General features: G+C 35.0%; 1 protein-coding gene and 1 long non-coding RNA gene across 2 annotated transcripts; both read left to right on the top strand.

Annotated features, from left to right (window-relative positions):
• The first annotated feature begins 6,736 nt into the window (after window positions 1–6,736).
• LOC130010269 (contactin-2-like) lies at window positions 6,737–13,065 on the top strand. Its single transcript, XM_056098555.1, has 7 exons — window positions 6,737–6,873; window positions 8,046–8,354; window positions 8,479–8,769; window positions 10,488–10,805; window positions 11,232–11,352; window positions 11,904–11,926; window positions 12,394–13,065. The coding sequence occupies exons 1-5, from the start codon at window positions 6,792–6,794 to the stop codon at window positions 11,330–11,332; spliced, it is 1,101 nt and encodes a 366-aa protein (XP_055954530.1). The 5' UTR covers window positions 6,737–6,791; the 3' UTR covers window positions 11,333–11,352; window positions 11,904–11,926; window positions 12,394–13,065.
• Window positions 13,066–20,097: 7,032 nt separating this feature from the next.
• Window positions 20,098–21,825, top strand: LOC126810291 (uncharacterized). Its single transcript, XR_007675146.2, has 3 exons — window positions 20,098–20,321; window positions 21,258–21,291; window positions 21,455–21,825. It is a non-coding gene; the product is annotated as an uncharacterized LOC126810291 (long non-coding RNA).
• Window positions 21,826–23,205: the final 1,380 nt, after the last annotated feature.

Raw genomic sequence — 23,205 nt, 5'->3', positions numbered from 1 at the left:
GATAATCTTAATCCAGTCTTGGCTCGTATATAAACAAGGAAGAGTTGCCATGGTTTGGCTTTCAGAGCTTCACAATAAATGTGCTTAATGTGCTTACATTTGGCAAGATTCCAATGTTAATGAACAACACGACTTAAGAAAACAGCGTTGACCTAACATTGATAATACGTTGCAGGTCGTACTATCTAAAATAGTACTTTAGCATGGAACAGTTCTAATAACTTCCCTAAAAAATGTTTTCCCCCAAAAATATCTGAAATAAAGTTTGACATCCTACTGGTGTGCACCGAACACAGACATACTCCATACAGGGTGATATAAGGGAAATTTTGTCCAGACAGCAGCTCGACGGCCTACTCTTATTTGCAATTCCAACTAGCAATGGGGCTCCTTAACACACACACCAATACATACACGTGACGTCATTTTTTCATTCTATCTGAACACCTATAAAGTTGTCCCTTCCAAGGTCTCTAGCCAGGCACTTCGTCCTGCACAATTGAATTAGACCATTTTCTGTTTAAATATTGAATAATAAGCAATAAGCCATGGTTTGTTTTGACGACTGTCGTCACATAAAGATATTTCTTGTATATTTATTTGTAAACGGGACCATAATGGAAGACTATTCACGGCCGTGCAGGAGAATTTATGTATACGTGAATAGCTGTAATTTGAAATGGCGGCAACTTCCTAGTCGAAGTTTCATAACATTTAATCAGAAAAACCCGTTGTGTGCATGCATTGAATAGATATGTCATTAATCACCCCATACCTGTCAAAAAATCAATAAATACCCGGTAAAATCGACATTTCATTACCAAGACGTGTTACACAATAACCAGGTAAAAGAATAGCGCAGACCTGGTTTATTCATTGAAATATTGAGTCAATCCGCCATTGTAATCCTATTTAATAACGCCATTTCAGAAAATGTATTTTAAAGGTCATATAGCTCTATTCTATGAAACTTTAAATTATGCAGCATATTATTTCGGCAGCCATTTTACACAAGTCGTAAATAGATGATATTGCAATATGACAATGGATAAACATTATATTTAGATTCTTGCATGCATTCAAAATGATTTTATAAAACTTTAGTGCTATGTTTATTTTATGGACCTTTCATGTTATGTTTATTTTTGTTGTATTGGACTTGCTATGTATATTTATAGAGAGGAACTTCCATGCCATGTCTATTTTAGGTAACCACCATGCTATGTTACAGTCATTCACTGCGCACTTTAAAGCGGCAACATCACTCTCGACACAGCTTCAAATCCGAAAATAATCTCCATCTATTACATATATGCCCACTCCGTCTGGTGTCATTTTTCATGGGCTAGTTCGCACAAAGGCAGGTTGGCTCGTCCAAAGATTAATTGACTAAGTCGGCCTAAAATGGGGCATCTTCCCATGGCGTGTATTAATCCCATACTAAACTTACGCTGCATTTCTACAATTAGCTTCGCTTAAGAACACACACTAAATTAGTTGACCGACATTTTAACTCCCAAGTACACGATTTTAGTCCACCACAATAAGTATAGGTATGGCCGTTTATGTTTCCAATTAATAAAATTGAAAAGATTCATTTAATCTCTGCGTGTAAGACAGCAGTGAAACGGGGTAGAATCATTATTGCGGGTAATCAGGACAGTGATCTCTTTTCAAAGTAGATAGCTCTCGGCATAATTGTATTAGACTATCTCCGTTATATCTGATAGGCAAGCTATTCACAGAAAGATTACTCCCGTAACTACAACAGTAATCAGCAATGTACATGTACACATGTAAAATTAAGAGCAATAATGGTTGCACAATGTAAGAACCGTTTCTATATTTTGGTAAATCGACTTGGATTTAACACTGTTTTATACTTTAGTTATCAAAAAAAATCGTACTGCATTGGAGCAAAACAAGACACTGAAAGAAACGTTCTATTTAAATACGCAGATCATCGACAGATCTGGACCTGGACGTTAAAGCGTCTTAAAGATAGGCAAACCCCACCCCCCACTCCCTCCCCCATCCACACACACACCCACACACGCACACACACCCACACACACACACACACACACGCACGGATTTGATAATGCCCAGTCAAAGGGTGCAAAAATATAATATACTCTTCCAAAAAAGCAGGGGATATTGAAATGCAAATACCTATGCAGGTTGTCATATGATAAATAGTCATGGACACTTGGCATGCTTTGAGACTATGTTCACAGATGAAGAACTTATTGCCCGAACAGAACCACTGAGCTGCGCCATACACGTGGGAGGTGTTCATTGTCAAATTCGCCGCTGGCTGGTTTATCCCATCTATGTTTGCGTTCCTATCGGTTTTTGCATACGATTTACTGTTTAGCGTATCATTGCTTTAGTGTGTTACGTTTAATTTGATCGGGAGACGAACGTCAACGTCAACCAACAACACTGCAAGAATTGGCCGTGGCACTGCAAGAGGAGTGGGTCAGATTGCCCCAAATCGTGATTGGACGGTTAATTAGGAGCATGCCACGACGAATTGCTGAATGTCTGAGGATTGGTGGAGCAAATACTCATTATTAAGACAAAAATCAAAAACGTCCTTTTTCACTTTTTACAGTGTATCTCTTTGCGAGTGAAATGGGGCCGTCAGATAGGCCGCCCATATGAACTGTTTATGTTCATGTGCAGGCAAGAGGTCTGTTATTAAAATACACTGGTTACCTTTAATAAAAACAGCAGTGCGTTTCCGCAGTTTTGTATTGTTTCTGAATACCCCCTACTTTTTTTGAAGAGTATATATATGTAGAGTAGTACAACCCCTTTAAATTCATGTTCGTACAGATGACATTTAAGCTGCTTACGATCCAACACAATAGAGTCACATGCTGTTTTAAGTTCAAAATAGACAATAGAGTTATATTCTAAGAAGGAAGAATGACCTTGTTGTTCAATATAAAACGACGGTGGGAATATTTCATTCATTTCTTTAAAATCCAACCACTATTTACATACAGCCATTCGTGTGTCACTAGTGCTGCTCTATACCACAATGCAATAGTTCACTTTCTCTTTTTTTCCCTTAAAGTTTTCGTATTGCAGCTTTTATCTGTTTTATGCAAGGACAATGGTGTTGGGGAATTATGCCTCGGCATAATTGCACAGTGCATACGCCTGTACTGTACAGATTCTCTTTTGTTTTTTTAAATTGATCATTTTTGCAGCTTTTTACTGCTTCAAGGTCAGTGGTGTTGCGGAATAATGCCTCGACATAAGTGAACACGACCACACTGGATGACCTTGGTGTCTAGGGTGTCGCGCCTGTAGCTCTAGCTCGTTGGACAGGCAACGTGTCCGCAATATCACCCTTGGTGGAAGCGGACTTTAAACACCGCGAACAGCAACAATAACTTTCATTAGGGTTTATAAGTTTTTATAATTGTTTCGACAGTATACTTTTTGATAGGAATGTTTGTTGTTTTGAGGGGATCACGTGGCTAACTGGGTAAGACGCTGGCTCGCTAGCCTGGAGGTTGGGTGTTCGATCCCTGCATTGGCCGAGAAAGTTCATCAAGATTTTCCGGCGTGGTTCCCCCTTGTCAGTGATGCCTGGCGGAGGGCCTGTATACATTTGAATGCACGTAAAAGATCACTTGGCAGTTGGAATTCGACATAAGAGTAGGCGACGGTGCCGCTGCCCGGGCAAAATTTCCCTCATAGCACACTGTATGGCGTATGCCCGTCTTCATTAGCCCAGTTTAGGAGCAGAACAATAGGGCGTTAAACCCCATTTCATTTCATTTCATTTGTTGTTTTGATTGAATAGGAACAATGTGCCTTTAAATAACAAACAGCGATATTTGCAGCTCTACGAATGCGGTCTATACCGTTTTATTGTGAGTCATAACATGATATAATGAACGAGTGTGACTAAGAAAGTTGTGACCAGACTTCGCTGTACATTGTTGTATAGAAGTCGATTAATAACTTGCAAAATATATGATTGTCAATGTCTGACTATTCCAGTTATCTCCCTTGATCAACCATACCACTTACTGAGTCGCATATTAACCCATACTATCCAAATTATTCTATTTCTGTAAGTTATTTATTACTGGGAATTATTAGTTTTGCTGGTTATTTAACGATGCAGTGTCATTTTGGACACCCGGGCCTGTTTTACTTGTCAATAGTGTTCGCTATTGTCAATAATTCAGCGAACAATTAAAAAATAATGCCAATTACTGCCCAATTAATACAACTAATAATATCTGCTATTATCAATAGTCCATGAATGTAATTTACAATAATATGTATCCACTACCTTTATCAATGGCCAGTAATATATTTTGACTCGCCCATCCACTGTGTACATGTTTATTGGGTGCCGCGGTGGCTCATTGGGTAGGCGCCGTATTCGATCCCGGTGTTGGCCGAGAAACTTCCTCTGGATTTTATGGTGTCTGATGCTCTTAGTTAGTGGTGCAGGACAGAGGGCCTGACAAGGAGCAGCGTATGGTCGTTCAGATGACATGAACGAACACCGAGGTCTCTTGTGAACATTGTCTTGCACGTAAAAGAACACTCGCGGTTTGAATTCGAAAGAAGAGTAGGAAGTTCTGTCGTTATATGGGGAAAATGGCCCTCATAGCACAGACTATTTCCGTATGTCAGTCTTTATTAGCAGAGGTGGTGCAGACCAGTAGGACGCTACTGAACCCCATTTAATATGTTTACTTTTTATTTTACCAAAATGTAAGCCTCATCATGTTTTCCTCTAATATGGTATATGGGGGTGGAAATTTCTAGAGTACCCTTAGAAAACTCTGGGGCGACCCTATATCTTGTCGCTTATAAACCGGAATACCCATGGCTTATATACAACGGTTTAGGTCATGTTGCACATCCCAAATCGCCCTGTATCTGGCAAGAAAGATATGTTGCCATTTAATGACACATACGCCCACAACAGCCAGGTCATCAGAAGTGTCCACAAAAGTGGCACCGTGAATGTTTATGGTGGTGTCAGGGGGCGCCAGAAAAGATCATTACAAATGCGACGATTACCATAATATTATGCTACTTTCCATCTTTCAAATAAAACTTATTGTCAGTAATTTTCATCGGTAATTTGTATAAAGCAGTGGAGAGATTGTCGTCAGCAGTGGGTCATTTTAACCAACTTGTTACTATTCTAAAAAAAACTGCCCTTATCTAAGAAAACCCTTCTTGGGACGGAAATGGTAAATCGCAGCCTCCACCCCTCTAGTTTATCGTTAATTCTGAACCTTTTAGTACCCCTTTGGTACGAAATAAACACTTTCAAGTATCTTTGGCAACATGCGTTTGCGACGTCATCATCGATTCTAGAAGATGTTAACCCCTACTAACGAACTACTCACGTGGTTTATTATGATATTCAGTTAATGTTTATACTAAAACTATATTGTCCAATATACGCACTAAAACTATATTGACCTATATACATAATTTAATACGCTATCTTAGCAAAACTTGTAATAACTCTGGCATGTGTATTTCGGTTTTCCCTTTCATAATGGAAGCAATATTTGATCCTATCACAAAAGTAATAGACTATTAGTTTGTGAAATCTTTTAAAATAGCCTTTCTGTTCTGTTATTTTTGCACAGCCTTCAACCGTGCAGAGTGGGGTGGGATGGGATGGGTAGATGACTATTTCCATTAATCTGATTTGAAATAGCTTATCGTAATTCAATGATAACGGTAATTAAGTACAGAAAAATGAATATTTTCATGTTTAGCTAACGGAGACGAATAAGAGAAGTGGGATGGGATGGGATGGGTAGATGACTATTTCCATTAATCTGATTTGAAATAGCTTATCGTAATTCAATGATAACGGTAATTAAGTACAGAAAAATGTATATTTTCATGTTTAGCTAACGGAGACGAATAAGAGAAGTTTATAACATTGCAGTGATATCCCATCACCTCAGTTACTCTCCTTTATGAAAGAACGCGTATAATTTAAACTATCCAAGGTAAAACTTGTTCTATTTGCTGAAAGCATTGCCAATGGTTTTCACGCGGTTATCAATCACATTCAAACATCGGAAACAACAATCAGTCCAGCAAGAGTTTTAAAATTTCATAGAAAAAAGAAGACGGTTTGCGAAAGAAAATGCTTTTCCCAGGAAAATGTATTAAGAAAGTTAACACTTTTTTCCTCTTCAACTGTGAAAATTATTTGCGTTCAGCCCAACAAACTAATAGTAATTCATATAAGTACAGGATCCATAGCTAAATTTACCTCTTTGAAAATTTATATCCATAAAAGTCACAATAGGTAACTGTATCAGGAAAAAAATGGCATAACTACATGGCTGGTCCCCCCCCACCCTACACTCCCCGTACCTCTCTATATTTTAATGTCACAACGGTTTATGATGGTTCTTTAAGAATGGCAGCATATAATATTTGTATTTGTCAACATTCAGATGCGAGAATGTTTAACCATGTGTTAATTAGATAAACAGTTACAGTTCTGTTTAATTACCAAATGGAAAATAGAATAATGTACGCTGTGATTATTGTATACAATTAAAGATTTTTATTCAACATATATCCCGCTTTGTTATAGAATTGAAATAATTAAATATACAAATGCACGTAAGAGATATGCTTTCATAAAGAGCAGATATGAATTGTAAACAACCCTATATTTATTTTCGTCATAGTACACGCTGCCAACAATAGATCAAACTAGAAGATCTACAGCTTGTTTGTAATACGTATATTTATTGGTAGTATGCATGCTGCATCGTTTATTTATCGCTAATATGCATGTTGCAACGGTTTTTATTTTGTTGGTCATTTTTGTTTCTATGTATAGAGGTAAGTTGTGAACTTCTTTATATAAAAAGTGCAGGGGGGGGGGGGCGCACTACACACAAGCAATTATACAAAACAAACTTACGGACAGGACACAGTATACATCTCATGCAACGAACGCACATCAAGTCAATGTATGCGGGGGCTACCCGTAGGCTTCCACTTCTCTGATACAGACTTAACTCAAAATGAAAAACAAAGTAACAATAAGGGAATAAACTCAAGAAAAAGGGGAATATTACCCTAATCAATGGATCATAATGGTGTGCCTCGTGATTGGATATGTGCTAAAAGATATCTCAATGTAGGTAATAGTAAATTTCATTTTGTTGCATACAGTAAAAAATGGTTGATCTAGAGTTTTCGAGACATCGAAAGTTTAGAGAGAACACGGGGGGCGGGGGGGGTGGGGTGGGGTAGACAACAGACACGGTTAACAAATCTCGGTGTATCCAAAGTAACGTCTTTGGCACGAAGTAAAAGAAGAATCGCATGGAAAATACTGGTTTTTACATCAGAATATTGTAGCACACTAGTGGGTTTAGTGTCGGTCAGTTTTTTTTCGTCTCACATATACTTGTACGAATGACCTTCATAACCACACCAAGGAATTATATGCCAGACCCGCCAAGAAGCAGCTACACACGTTTTAGAATGAAGTAGTTTTCAACATGTGTAAAATGAACAATTATGGAGAACTCGCAGAAAATTCAACACCATTTATTCATTCCCAAACGACCGCAGGATTTTAAGACGACCACTTGGCCTATCATACCTAACCAATATCAGAGGCACGACATTTTGAATGGAGCGTTTTGAAATCAGGGTAAAACATTAATCGTAATGTTTTTTGGCAAATTGTGACCAAAAACAGCAATTTCCAGCTATACCGGAAGTTTTCATTTCAAAACAAAAATAAATAATTCACTAACGCCAGTTACAATTGAAAATTGCTGACCCCCAGTGTTATCTTTTCTTAAATTTTTGCTTGGTCCTCTGGTCGACTCGTTCTGAACTACATCGTATAACTACCCCGACTGGGCTAATGAAGACGGGCATACACCATGCAACGTGCTATGAGGGAAATTTAGATATAGATCAGTCTGATATATATGAAGGAACATCAGTTACTTTAACATGTTCTATTCTATATTTAACTATGTTTATATTTATAGGTGAGGTTACAGTCGATATAGATAAGTCTGTGGTATGTGAAAGAGAATCGGTTACTTTAACATGTACGGTTAAAATACCAAATGTTAACCCACCAACTTTTATTCATTGGAAACGAAATAATGAGTGGATTTCATCTGGTTATAATGTTACCGTTGATTTAAATGCTGGTAAAAGTTATGTATACATCAACAGTGCATCAACTCTAAGAGACGGGGGAAACTGGCAGTGTACAGGTGGAAGCTTTAGTGGCACGGGCAGTGCAGGTCAGAGCATTCAGGATACGGGCACTGCACATCTTTTGATTTCAGGTGAGAGAAAAAGTCAAATCTATTGTCGTATTTATGAGAGACATGTCTAAACCTATATATATATTGTTTTAATCATTAAGATGAGCATTAATGTGTTGGGTCGTTACATTTTATTCTATTTCAGCTCGAGCAACAGCCACAATCAAAGATAAGGGTAGATTATTATTTACTGATGGTATGGTAACAAACATCACGTGTTATACAGGAACACTAGATCCAAACGTGTCATTCACGTGGTATTTAGATTCAACAGATAATGTACCACCAGAACAGACTAGTGGTGTTATAGATGGTGCAACAGCTAGTATCTTACAATTAACTAGTACCAAACACCTAAACAATAAAACACTCTACTGTTCAGCTACCAATCAGTGTGGTACTGGTAATACAGATAATATCACTCTTGATATTAGATGTAAGTTATACTATCTATAAGATGTAAGCTATAATAATATATAAGATGTAAGTTATGCTAATATATAAGATGTAGGATTGATTGTATTATATATGTACAGCACATCGTATACAAAATACATTAAAACAGAAAAATACTGAACGTAGACGATGAAGCCTCATGTATTTTTGCATTTTAATTTTTATAATCGAATGAAAGAAATACAGTGTATCAAATTGCCACGAAATCTATTGTTGATTTATAAGATGTCATACAGAACCGAATCAGGAAATAATTCAATCAGATTATCTTTGGAATGTCTTCATGTGTCTGCTATGTGTGTGTTATAGCATAATGCAAGTAAAGATTTTAAAAACAGTATGTGTATATTATGTAATTTCCATATACCACTTTAAGCACAACATTAATACAATACAATATCGATTACAATACTTAACTAGCATTGAACACGTGAAGATAGTTATATATTTCCACACAATTCTGTAAGGAATTTTATGGAGATTGGTCTGGGGTTTTGGTATGTTCCTGAAACAACGACTTTAATTTTTACCACATCTGGACGTTGCTAGATTACATATCATTTCCCGAACTTATAGCTACGTTGTCTACAGACACGGGGACAGTAGCGTTCAGTCAGAGGTTGTGACATCGCGACCTCCACGGAAACCTTGACATTGAACGTACCTTGGACATTGCAACTCGGTTATCACAGGTAGACGTTTTAGATGGAAAGCGCGAGACTTGGTATTCGCATCGAGGAATTTGTTAGATAGATCACATTGCCTCTAACAATAATAATAATGCTTACATCCCACTTCTATGTCGTTGCCAGTGGCAACCATTGATAAAACTATCCTATTTATTTCCAATACATCCGTGTATCAGAAATAAACAGTGTCCTTCCTGAGAAGAATACTGTTCATGTCCGACAAACCATCACTCTTATACAAGAGTTGCAAATGAGTTGAATAAATCTCCAAATGAAAATGCATATATTGTTAAGAGATAAAGCAGGGTAGTAACTACCATCTTGCCTTCTAGCTTCACATACAAATCTGCACATCCGGTAATTCAGATTTTCTTAAGACCAGCGTGGCACACAACGGTATTTTGCACTTTCTTCGACGTCATCCGAAGTCACAAAATTTATTTCTCTGCAAGGCACACAACATTAAATTTGATACGCCTTCGAGTATTTCGCTTGGTCTGAGCTAGAATTCTATTCTGCTGCTCCAATGCAATATTATAACTATCACTTACACTTTCAGTAAACCTATGTTTGTCCTCTGTATCGTCAAGGAGTATTTGTGACAGCGTCATGTTACATATTTCGTGACACTTCCTCCATCTTTCAATACAGAATGCAGTCTAAAAAAAACACTGGTTGGTTTACGCTCGGGGTAACGTTGCAACACGCACGTGTAAATTCAATACTACCGAGGTCGTTTCTCCAATGCGGAATCATTTTACCGTTAAATGTGACGCGAGGCACAGAAAGGGATACATGAAAGAGAAGAAAGCGCTTGTGACATTTCGTTTGACAAGATTCATAGAAAAAATACTATTCTTCACACATGGCTTCACAGTACCCGATAGAATTGTGATGGAAGTCATTTATTCGCACCTTTCCGCTACGTATAGGCTAGGCCAATCGGAGAGTGTGCTAATAACTACTATGTAAATTTAATATAAACTATTTTGTTGATTTTATTGTCTAGCTATACTAGAATCGCCAAGTGAATTAATATTAGACCGTTTATCGCATAATTCGGTCTGTATTAAGCTAAAACCAGGTTTTGATGGTGGAGACAGCCAGAGGTTTATTTTTGAATATTCTGTCGACAACGGAACTTGGGTGACCGCACCAATAGTAGAACTAACTAAAGAAGGCGATGTTTTAAACCGCTGTATAGAAAACCTCATCCCAGACAGCGACTACTATGTGAGAGTAATTGCTAGTAACAAGTTTGGTTCATCAAAACCAGTCTATCTGGCGTTAAGAACATCAGCTGCACCGCTTAAATCTGGCGGCAATGGTACAGTTCAATACGTTATATATTTATTGATTTCTAGTATTGAAGTTTATAATGGATACCCCTAAAAGCATGGTAGTATAGTATAATACAATTCATAGAATTTCACAAGGAGCTAGGGAGAGCAAGACGTTGGATCAAAATCCAGAAATTTTTGGTCCAATCTCTGCATTTGCCGCGAATGTTACCCTGGATATTCCACGTGATCTTCCCCGTCAGTGAAAGTGCCGCGTGGCTCAGTGGGTAAAGCGTTGCTTCACTATCTAGTGGTTCAGCGGTTGAGCCCAGTGTTGTTGGTGAAAGTTCCCCGGGTTCGAGCCTGGTGTCCAATTATCGAAAGGCCTGACAATCACAGTATCTATTCGTCATACTGCCTTGCACCAACCGGTGTAATATAGACTATAACTAATGCTTTATTGTATATTGCAGATCATAAAGAGAACAGCACCGTCATCGCTTTGGTCGTTTGTTTATGTTTTGCCTGTTGCAAAATTTATTGGTCTTATCATTGTGGAGATTTATCAACGTAGACAATCAGCGATTCTTCAAGGTGATTTAATTTAATTTAAATTAAACCGAAATTAATAAACTGTCAGTTTTCACATATAAAGTCCAACTTGAAACCATTTAAAGAGACATAAACCATTTTGCATCCAATTATTATAACAGTGTAAGATATAAAAAATCCGGATGCGTCATTTAACGCTATAGGACTACTACAATATTGTAAAGGACCGATATCTAATTGCAATATCAGTCTACAAATAGTGCAATTCCGTTCAGTAATTACAAAGATATGTGGAATTTAAATATAATCGATCAATGTCCTTTGCTATCGTACAATTCCGTTCAGTAATTACAAAAAATATGTGGAATTTGAATATAATCGATCTATGCTCTTTGCTATGTAAATATGTCCATCGTCATTTTGTCGTCCATATACATTTAATGATAGGCCTGTCGAATTCACTTGAATTCAAGACAGGGTATTATTTAACGTTGGTGCTTGAATTTCATTTTCTTAATTAAATGTTAAAAACGCAATTGCATCCTGGTAAACTTAATGTCTGATTTTGAGAATAAATACATTGTTTATTTCAGGGCAAGTAGAAACAATACAAACAGTAAGTAGACTAAAAATCATTTAATGTTTTAAACTTCATTACGCGCGGTATATTATTGGTAGTTTCATTGGTACTTTGTAAGACAAGGTAACATACACCCACCAATAGCTGAAATAAATCCAGCCATATTATTTAGCTCAATAAATACTGGCAACAACTGTAATAAAACCCTTCATATCCTGATGATATTTAGTCAGTAGCTTTTTGATAAAATAGCCGTAAGAAACCCCCTCATATTTTGGTGGTATTTGACGCAATACATACTGACAATAGTTCTAATAAAACACGTCATATCATGATGATATTGGCCCAATAAATACTGATAATAGCAGCTTTAAAAAGTACCCTCGTGTCATAATGATATTTAGCCAAAGAAATACTGAAAATATACTTCTATATAAGTGTGTTTATAAAATAAAATAGTGCTGATATGAAAATATTATTTTTCTTTACTTTGACTTTTACAGATTCGTCAATCTACAACAGCCTATAATTGAATACTAGAAGTTAGTCCAGTCTAAATAAGGGTTGACCTAGAACACATTGCAACACACGGTACCTTTGTAATCACCCTCTACAGCATACTCAAAGCTCTATGAAGATCGGGGTGTGCAAATGGGAAAATTTACATAAATTCAAAATGCTAACTTTTTACATAAATTCCAAATGGCCCCGAATGGTATTTTAATCTTGTAAAATTATAACAGAGACAAATATGACTTCGAAAATCAGAGAGCTTTGGATATGTTGCAGTGGATGATCCCACGAACACAACGGTAAACAGAAACCTACTGTTGCAATTTGTTCTAGGTGGCCCTAAATTTCACGTAGATTGACTGGACTAAGTGTATCATTACCCAATCCATATAGCAGTTTACCCGAAACATCCAGAAATAACCCAATATCCAGTTCATATGCCAATTTCGGTGAAACATCCGGAAATAAAGCCATTTCCAGTGCATATGCCAATTTAGGTGAAGTCCGTCCAGCAAATTTATGTATTCTAACCACAAGGCTGGTAGACTGATGGTGACCATTCATCTAAAGTGACAGATTGATGCATGAGACATGTTATGCATTCCCTTTCTAGAACACACGAAACCACGTTTTAGTACAAAACCGCGTGATAAGCATCCACCATGTCACAGGCGATACGTTTCAAGTCAGTAGCTTGAAGCGTATATATGGTATTAGTGTCAGTGGCCTGTGGCACGAAGTAACAGTATATTGTCGCATACATAATATATTATGTCAACGCTTGGGCGATATAATATATTATGTTAACGCTTGGAACTAGGATGGAGGTGACTAGGCATGAACTTGCAACGATAGATTTAATTGGCGCTTTGATAACCAATGAATGCTTTGGAGACATATTTTGGCGGTATTTTCCATCATGGAATCGGTAAGTTTCGATTGTTTTTTTCTTTTCTGTTTTTTCTCTCTTTTCTGTGTCCTAACCCTAACCCTAACCCTAATCCGAAAGAAAAGTGCCCTTTTTTGAAATTCTGACATCACAGGTGCCCTTTTTCTGATAAGGATGCCCTCTTTTATTTACAGGGACACTTTCTATTGTTAAGGGGGTGGACCGGTCCCCATGGTCCAACCCCTGGATCCGCTCTGATGACGCGTACATTCCACTGAGTCTACAGGTCTAATATGCTAACACGCTTGGAGCGTCAACACAATATATTATGTCGCCCAAGCGTTGACATAATATATTATGTATGCGACAATATACTGTTACTTCGTGCCACAAGCCACTGACACTAATACCATATATACGCTTCAAGCTACTGACTTGAAACGTGCAGGGTGCATGTCAACCCTTCTTCCGGATTTAAACTCCTTTTAGCTTGAGGTAGCGATGCTGTACATAAGACAGGGTATTCTCAGAATAACTACTTATATGTCGGGAATTTACATTGCTTATTACATTGTCGTATTTTTGAGCATACCGAATTACCAATCTTTGACATAATTGTTTTTTTTTAAATTATGAATTACTACTTTTTACCATATTTTTTATATATTTTGAAAGAAATCTAATGAATCACTTATTTTTAGATTCCGTATTATATGCCTCGTGTTGGTTTTTGACCTTTTTTTTACATACTATTTACTACTTTATGTCATATCTTTTTTTATTATCAATTTTAAGGCTTTGATAATATATATATATATATATATATACACAAAAATATAAAAGTTTTTGAAAAAAGAACTACATTATTTGTCGATTACTAGCAACTTCGCTTATTTTATTAAGCTCTTCAGATAATCAACATTTTGGTAATATAATAATGATTATGACGTCATAGCGTCATAGTAACACAGAGGGAACATATCTTTAATATCAAATCAGAGAACAATATTAATAGCAATAATAATGATTTATTAGAAGCCAAAGAGGCATATTTTATTGAGAAATATCGGCCAGCTTTAAATGCAAAATATATCAAATCAGAGAACAATAACTAGGCCTATATACAATGAAATTACTACAATTTTGCATTTAAAGCTGGCCGATATTTCTCAATAAAATATGCCTCTTTGGCTTCTAATAAATCATTATTATTGCTATTAAGCTTGTAAGAAAATTAATGAAGCTGTGGACCAATTGTTAATTTCATTTTATAAAAAGGGAAAATTTGGAATTTTACATGTAGGTGTTGTGCACATTTAAAGATATGTCTATTTACAAATAAAGGTCCATTTTCAATATTACAATCTCGTCGATGGTTGCGTACTCTATCCCGTAGATGCGTGGATGTCTCCCGTATGTAAACATTTAGACACCCATTGCAAGTCAAGACATATATGAGATTTTTTGTGTCACAGTTCATATTGTCGTTGACACTAAATGTAAACTTAAGAAAATTATATTTGTTATTTGCCGTAATATGGTCGCAACATTTGCTTCGAAGATCCAGGCATTTAGATACATAAAAGCCGGTCCTTGTGATAGATATAATGAATTTTGCTTTGGTTGTATATATATATATACATGTATAATAAATTACTACGTTTCGAAATATTTTTTCACATAATAAATTACTACTTTTTGTCATATTAATTTTATATAATAAATTATTACTTTTTGTCATATTATTTTATTTACTAAATTACTACTTTTTGTCATATTAGTTTTATATACAAAATTACTCCTTTTTCACCAAATTATTTTTATATGCTGAATTACTACTTTTTGTCATATTAGTTTAAAAAAAACCAAAACAAATTGCTATGTTTTTTCATATTTCTATATAATAAATTAGTTCCTTTCGTCATATTTTTAATATAATAAATTGTATTAAATTACTACGTTGTATCATAATAATATTTTTTCACAATAATAATACTTTTTTGTATGTTTGTTATAAATTAGATCTTGTAATAAATGTTAGCATTATTATAGAAACATGACATAGACATTACGAAACAATACAATACAATGAGCATTATGACAGTTCGTTTTCTATACTTCTCACCCTAACTTGTGTTGTACATGTGTATGCACATAAATACCTTTTCATTTATAAAGCTTTATCGTGCATACGTCTGCAATATAATGAGCCATGTGAGTCATTGTGTAGGTAGTTGCTTCCCTAACATAGAGGACACTTGTTTGTTCCCTGTGATGGTCGAGGTGGTTCACAATCGCGAAGTCTCCTTTTGTTATTGGTGTAGGATATGTTTTCCCGCTGTACATTGTCTGTATTCAAAAAAATGAATTCATATAGAGCAGATATGAATTGTAAACATCTCTATATTTATTTTCGTCATGGTACACAGTGTCAACAATAGATCAAAATAGAAGATCTACAGCTTGTTTGTAATACGTATATTTATTGGTAATATGCATGCTGCACCGTATATTTATCGCTAATATGCATGCTGCAACAGTTTTTATTTTGTTGGTCGTTTTTGTTTCTATGTATAGAGGTAAGTTGTGTACTTCTTTATGTAGAAAGTGCGGGGGGGGGGCGCACCACACACAAGCAATTATACAAAACAAACCTACGGACAGGACCCAATATACATCTCATTCAACGAACGCGCATCAAGTCAATGTATCGGGGCTATGTACAGCCCCAGACCTGTATAGTCGGGCAGAGCTATGGCTGAAATTGCATACACAGTTTTCCTCATGATAGATTGAACCTCGGTTACCCTTGAGTGTCCAACACGGTCCCCATTTCAAATAGTCCCCATTAACTTCGATATTATTTAGTGTAGAATGACAGTTTTGGTGTCTAACCATATGTTCTTTGGGTCAAGGAATACACTTAAATAGTTCATTGTGTTGTGGGGTGATTAGATGATGGTAAAATCAAACATGCCAGAAAATATTTCACCAAACCAAACTATATGTAGAGACAAGCTATATATTGCAGGATATATGAGATTATGAGTGATACCATAACACCACATACATGCCTATCGGGGGCTCCAGGGCCACATAGGTCGGTCCTGAATAGGAAGCTGTTTGGTGAACATTTAAAAAAACAAATTCTACCCTCAAAACACGAACATAACCTCCGCAAAACTAGGTTATATTCAGTTTAATTCTTTAATTGTGTTTCTGGTTGCGACCTCTGACAGCACAAGTGCAAAATACTGTATATTCTAAGCCATCCTTAGTGCAGCTACAGGCACACGCACTACAGGGGTCTCACTCTCTCATCCACATCTTATGAGGCACATGAAAGAGTCATGAAGCAAGTTGAACGTTTGTTATGTTTTCAATTTAGTGTCCTTAACCCAGCTTTTCAATTCTGGGTCAAGTTCCGAGTCATTACGATTTTCCAGTGAACACCACACTATAGCTTGGTGGTTACTTTTTTTTACCTTCACTACAAATACATTATTCGTTGGAGATTGACTACATGGTTTAAGTTGGGATGATGACGATACATTTCCAGTTTTAGATGCCTATGCCCTTGAGTGTGTTTCAGGCATCGATTTGCAAGAGCCATGTCCATAACAAACTTACAGCTGAATCGCCTACAAATGTCGGGGAAAGGTTCCATATTGCAAAGCTAGAAGAAAAAGCTGTTTGCACTGTCAATGGTTTCTTTATTTTCACCCATGCGCAAACTAACCATTTCATTGTTAGTCTCACAGGTTCCCACTATCACGATTCGTGCTGCGATTGTAATCGTGGCTTTAATCGTGGAGTAATTGTGGTGATCCTATCACATCTTATCATATATTGAGGTCAGTCGTAGCAATCGTGTTGATCGTTTCGAAACGTACCTGTACGTACCAGATCGTGGACTCAGTAGGGACAAACATCTGTAACACGTATATCGGTCGACTTATTGATTTACCCCGTCCTAAGTCCATCGAAGAGGTCTTCCCAATGTGTTTGTTAGTGTTTGATTTACCCCGTCCTAAGTCCATCGAGGAGGTCTTCCCAATGTGTTTGTTAGTGTTTTTAGTGTTTGATTGCATCGATCTTATGTTTACATTTAATAGTTGAGATTAGACTGAATGAATGAAATATGGTTTTATAACACGTCCGCTCCAATCGGGCTATATTGCGCCAAACAAATGGTGATTATTTCGAGACAAGCTAAATCATATCACCAAATTTCATATGCATAAATAAAAATAAAATATCACAGTATATCAAAATTAAAAAACAAAACAAAACAATTATTTATGCATGTAAACATTTAAAATAGAAAATATTACACATATATATTTACAATAAAAACATGTCTCTTTTAAAACGTTTAGCATTTCGCAATATAATCCAGGTTTGACAAACAAGTGGTGTAGTGACTGGCAATGGTTATATCGTAAACTTGTATGTTTGTGATGCTTGCACTCAATCAAAATGTGTTTATACTGTCGAAAGATGAGTTGACACTACATGTAGTTTAGATACAGATCAGACTGGTGTATGTGAAGGAACATTCGTTACTTTGTTGACTATATTTAACTATGTTTACTTTAACATGTTCTATTTTATGTCAACTATGTTTAGATGTATAGGTGATCAAGGTTTGGATTAACATGTTCTATTCTATGTTTAACTATGTTTATATTTATAGGTGAGATTACTGTAGATATAGATCAGCCTGATGTATGTGAAGGAACACCAGTTACTTTAACATGTTCTGTTGGTTCACTAGAAATTATTGCATGGAGACGATATGATGCCCTTCTTTCAGTTTGTATAACTAAATATTATCAACCACCTGATTATAACACAACCTTTGACATTATTGAATGGAGTAGAATTGATGAACCTTTTCCAGTTTGTACAACTACATGTGATCAACCACCTGGTTATAATATCACCTCTGATTTTAAGACTGGTATAAGTATGGTATATATCAACAGTACATCATTGATAAGAGACGGGGGAAATGAAATTGAGTTTAACGTCCTACTGTTCTGCTCCTAACCTGGGCTAATGAAGAGACGGGGGACAATGGCAATGTGTAACCGTGATCAGCATTGGCAGTGGACATTCAACTCTCAAGATTAAAGGTTAGTCGAAATTTAAATTTGGTTTTACACAATGTTATATATTATGCAGTCGTCAGCTGCGTACATATGGATTTTGTTTGTGGGGATGGGATAGCAAAAAATGAGACCGACTGATGCACAGTCCCTAATACGAGTGACACAGCCACGTCCATAAAATGCCATTTCCCGGCCTTTAGGGGGAAAGTTTGGAGATAACATGAGTAAAATTGGGTGCTACGCATAACTTACGGAGTACTGTGAATCTGTACCAGCTTATGAAAGTGATAATAGTTACATATTTTACATCTGTAATATATTGTTGTGGTGAATATACATACATTTTCATCAAGCGTCCGTGCATAGTCAAGATGACCACCGATCGGCAATTTTTTTTCAAGAACGATCGTGTCCGTCAGGTCACGCTCACACGCAATAGTCAATAGCTCATTGAGGCGTTCCTTTTTCATTACTGAAAGCATAACAGTTTTTACTCAAATTTGAGATTTGAGAAACTGGCCCGTTCGCATTCAGGCATTAGGGGTCAAGGAAGTACAAATCTGAAGATTAAAGATGAGCGAAAATTCACGTTTATTATTACAATGTTGCAAATCAATATTTTATAGAGCTTTTCTCACGTTTTTATAGAGATTTTTTTTTCTCAGAAAAGTAGAGCGTTAAACCCCATTGTATCTCATTTCTACGTCTTAATATTTTATGTTGTGTAATATGCGTATTCATGTCTACATTTTATTTTATGCTTACTTCAGCACGTCGTCAAGTACAATCAAAGATAAAGGTAGATTATTATTTACTGATGGTATGGTAACACACATCACGTGTTATACAGAAACTATAGATCCAGCAGTTTCATTCACGTGGTATATAGATTCTCCAGGTGTTATAAATGGTGGAACAGCTAATGTACTATCAGGAAAGACTAGTGGTGTTATAAATGGTGGAAAAGCTAATTTCTTACAGTTAACTAATACCAAACAGCTGAACAATAAAACACACTACTGTTTAGCTCTTGATATAAGATGTAAGTTATAATAATATATAAGAAGTAAGTTATAATAATATATAAGATGTAAGTTATAATATCTATAAGTTACAATAATATATAAGATGTAATTTATAATAATGTATAAGATGTATGTTATAATAATATATAAGATGTAAGTTATAATAATATATAATATGTAAGTTATAATAATATATAAGTTGCAAGTTATAATAATATATAAGATGTAAGGTATAATACTATATAAGATGTAAGTTATAATCATATATAAGATGTAAGTTATAATAATATATAAGATGTAAGATATAATACAGTCCTATATTACTAGACGTAAGATCACACAAAATGGTTGATAACGGGCATTGGCAGATAAAAGCGCTGCGTTCAATGATTGTCGTTACTGTCAATATCCCCATTTGACGATTTAGCTTCAAACTCTCCGACGGAGTAAGCCAGAAGTAACACAAACGTTTAAATTTACTTATTGTCAACTATGTACTTTAACCGATTCTAATACACAACCTTTAAGTTTTACCTAGGGAAAAGATACTCTTGGTATTAAATGCCCAACTACACCATCTTCCATTTACCACAGATTTAACATATACATTTCAGATGGACCTACAGTATCTGTATCAAGTGAACCTATTGTTGTAGAAGAATCAAATCGTCTAACATTAACTTGTACAGTTGATTATAATCCTGTATCAACTATTACATGGTATGGTCCAGATGGTCGTGAAGTATCTAATAATAAAGATTTGGTTATAAATAAAATTAACAGAAATCAGTCTGGTATTTATAACTGTACAGCTATTCAGGTAATACAACCTGCTAATGGTAATCCACAGATTAAAACAGACAGTACAACGGTTCTGGTGAAAATTGCTGGTAAGTAGATATGCTTTGTAACATGTATTTTTAAATGTTGGTCGTGCTTAATAATCTATATTAAATTGTAAAACAGTTTCGGTTTTCTATTGTTAATAACGTCTTGAGTGTTGTCTGCTATATTTGGTGTAGATGTCTAAACGGGAACAAACAATGTGAGTGGGCGTGCGAAAGCGTAGCTTATATTTTCATTACATCTACACTTTACCAAGTTCAATGGTGGGGGTAAAGGTCTTTAATAGAGACTTTGGAAATCTGTGTCTAGTTAAGGTAGAATGTTATATATATTCATTGAGTGAATGGTTTCACTGGGTTGAATAATTGGAATTTTCCGCTAGGCAAAGAAGAGCTGTGCAACTTGATTTGCCGATGTTCCTAATTGAGCGTCAATCTTGGGCTATATTATTCAATTACATCAGTACTTTGACTAAGTGCATGTGCACGTTCTGGAGAAAAACACATATTGTTTGATAAGCACCACTTCCACAAAATGTATTATGGCGGCCATCTTGGATCTTCAAGGTTGCTTTCTTGTAAAAATCTATATCTACAAATGAGGATCGCAGCAAGTTTGATGTTTAAATCTACAATAAGTATATCATATAGAAAAGCTATTCATTGTTCAATTATTTCAGGTGTACCTTATCAACCAGGCTACTTTTTAAAATTTTAAATCGTCTGTCAACATTGCATTGTGAAAGTACTTATGAGATTATGTTTGCCTATCTGGGATTTGTTCATGAGTAATACAGAGATAAATTTTAGTTGTCATTGATATACCCTACGTAAATCTTAACCCATCTTTAAAATGTATCATTTAATAGGCAAAGGCGAATAATACATTTAAAACATTTTTGGATTTTTGTTTTTGGCATATGTGTAATATAATCTGATGTAACTGTATTGTCGTTATTGTTTTAAATTTATTATTTACAGAAGAAATGGCGAAAGTGTTATAAGATTATAAGAGGTGAGTTATTTCTAAATAATTATTCTATTCATGTCAAAATATGAATGATTCATTCTCATCCTAACGATATTATCCTGTAAATGTGTAGATGATTGAAATCTGCAATGAAGTAATTTTGCCAATAAAATAACCTGTTTTCATTCGTGTGTGTTCTGTCTTTCAGAAACGTCAACACTCTAGATTTAAACATCAGGGGTGAATCATTATCCAGTACATATAACAGCCTGGGGTTTAATATCGTATCTGATATGTTACCCAACCCATATCTTAATTTAGACGAAATACCAACAAATTAGCCTAGATGTTTTTGTTGATTTATATAGTAATTTTTTTTTGTACATTTAATTTATTTGTTACGCTTTGTTCAATTTTGTTGAAAATCAGTTTACTGTAAGTAAAATGGATTATGGTTATATATAATATGCATTATTATAGTACCATAATCGTGCATTATATTTATAAGATGACGATAATGCTAAAAATATATAGTACCCCATAATTTTTTTGGTGCATTGTATTTATAATATATCACGATAATACTAAAAGATATATTGCACCATATACTTAGTATATTATCATGGTAATAAAATGAAAAGTCTAAATTATGTTTTTATCATGAAAATAATAACAAAATGCATAGTACCATAATTCTGAATTATGTTAATTTCGTAATTCTGCATTATGCTTATATCATGAAAATATTAAAACAAATGTATAGTGACATAATTCTGAATTTTGTTTATATCATGAAAATAATAAAAACAAATGTATGGTACAATAATTCATCATATTTCTTTTCATAATAATAATGAAAAAATGTATAGTAATATAATTTTGCATTATGTTTATATCATCATAATACCAGAATTCTAAAAGGTATAAATTAATAGGCCTACAGTTTCAACTTAGTGTATCAGTAGGTGTATGTTAACTACTATTTATGTATTAATTATAGTACTATGTATGTATTAATTATAGATACATTACATTCCACTTCCATCATTAAGTACTATTTATGTATTAATTATAGATATCAGCGTCATCACTTGTCAATGCAACAACAACAATGCAATATTAAGTTATTTTACTGAAATTTCGCCTAATAGATTGGATGCAGCTATGGTGGGTGTGGCGCCAGACAGGTTAAACTTACTCTTCCGGACACCTGTTACCACTGTTTGTCGTGTATTTTGTACACGGTTAACAGTCCATATGCTGATTACACTATTTTGCCTGATTACACTATTTTGCCTATACCCCTTTTGTAGGACATCGAATTTTGTCTAATGGTTTGAATTGTTCGTACTTGGTTTTATTTTATTGTAGTACTTCTTTTGAAAGCAAATTAATTATTAACATTACTTAACTTTGGGAGTGGGGTGGGGCTTTTTGTTATTATATGTTATTTGTTTTGAGTTTTTTTTCTGCATAAATTACAGTTGTGTTATTCATTATGTATTAACTGTATAAATCATATTTTATTTTTTTAGACCTGATTTACATATAATATAAAACATTTATTGGAAATTTATTAATCTGCTATTTTGTTATTATCGTGGTAAAATTATTACTACTTTTTACGTAGGAGTATTTATAAATATTTTTATTCTATTTATAATGTAAAATAAGATACACAGTTTATTTACATACTTTATAATTGTTGTGGTATTACTACAATTTAGATATCTTTAATCGCTTGATATACTATTTTATTTTATTTATTATGTAAAAAGAGTTACAAGATTATGTATGCTTGATGAGTTTTAATTACACCTGGCTTTAGTATGAGCACTCCGTTTGATGTGTTATTATTTCACCCTGCTAAAATAGTATGAACACTCCGTTTGATGAGTTATTATTTCACCCCGCTAAAATAGTATGAGCACTCCGTGTGATGAGTGGGAATTACATCCC

This window comes from Patella vulgata, chromosome 2 (assembly GCF_932274485.2).
Source record: "Patella vulgata chromosome 2, xgPatVulg1.2, whole genome shotgun sequence".
Taxonomy (NCBI): Eukaryota; Metazoa; Mollusca; class Gastropoda; family Patellidae; genus Patella; species Patella vulgata.
This window is presented reverse-complemented; position numbering and strand designations above follow the sequence as displayed.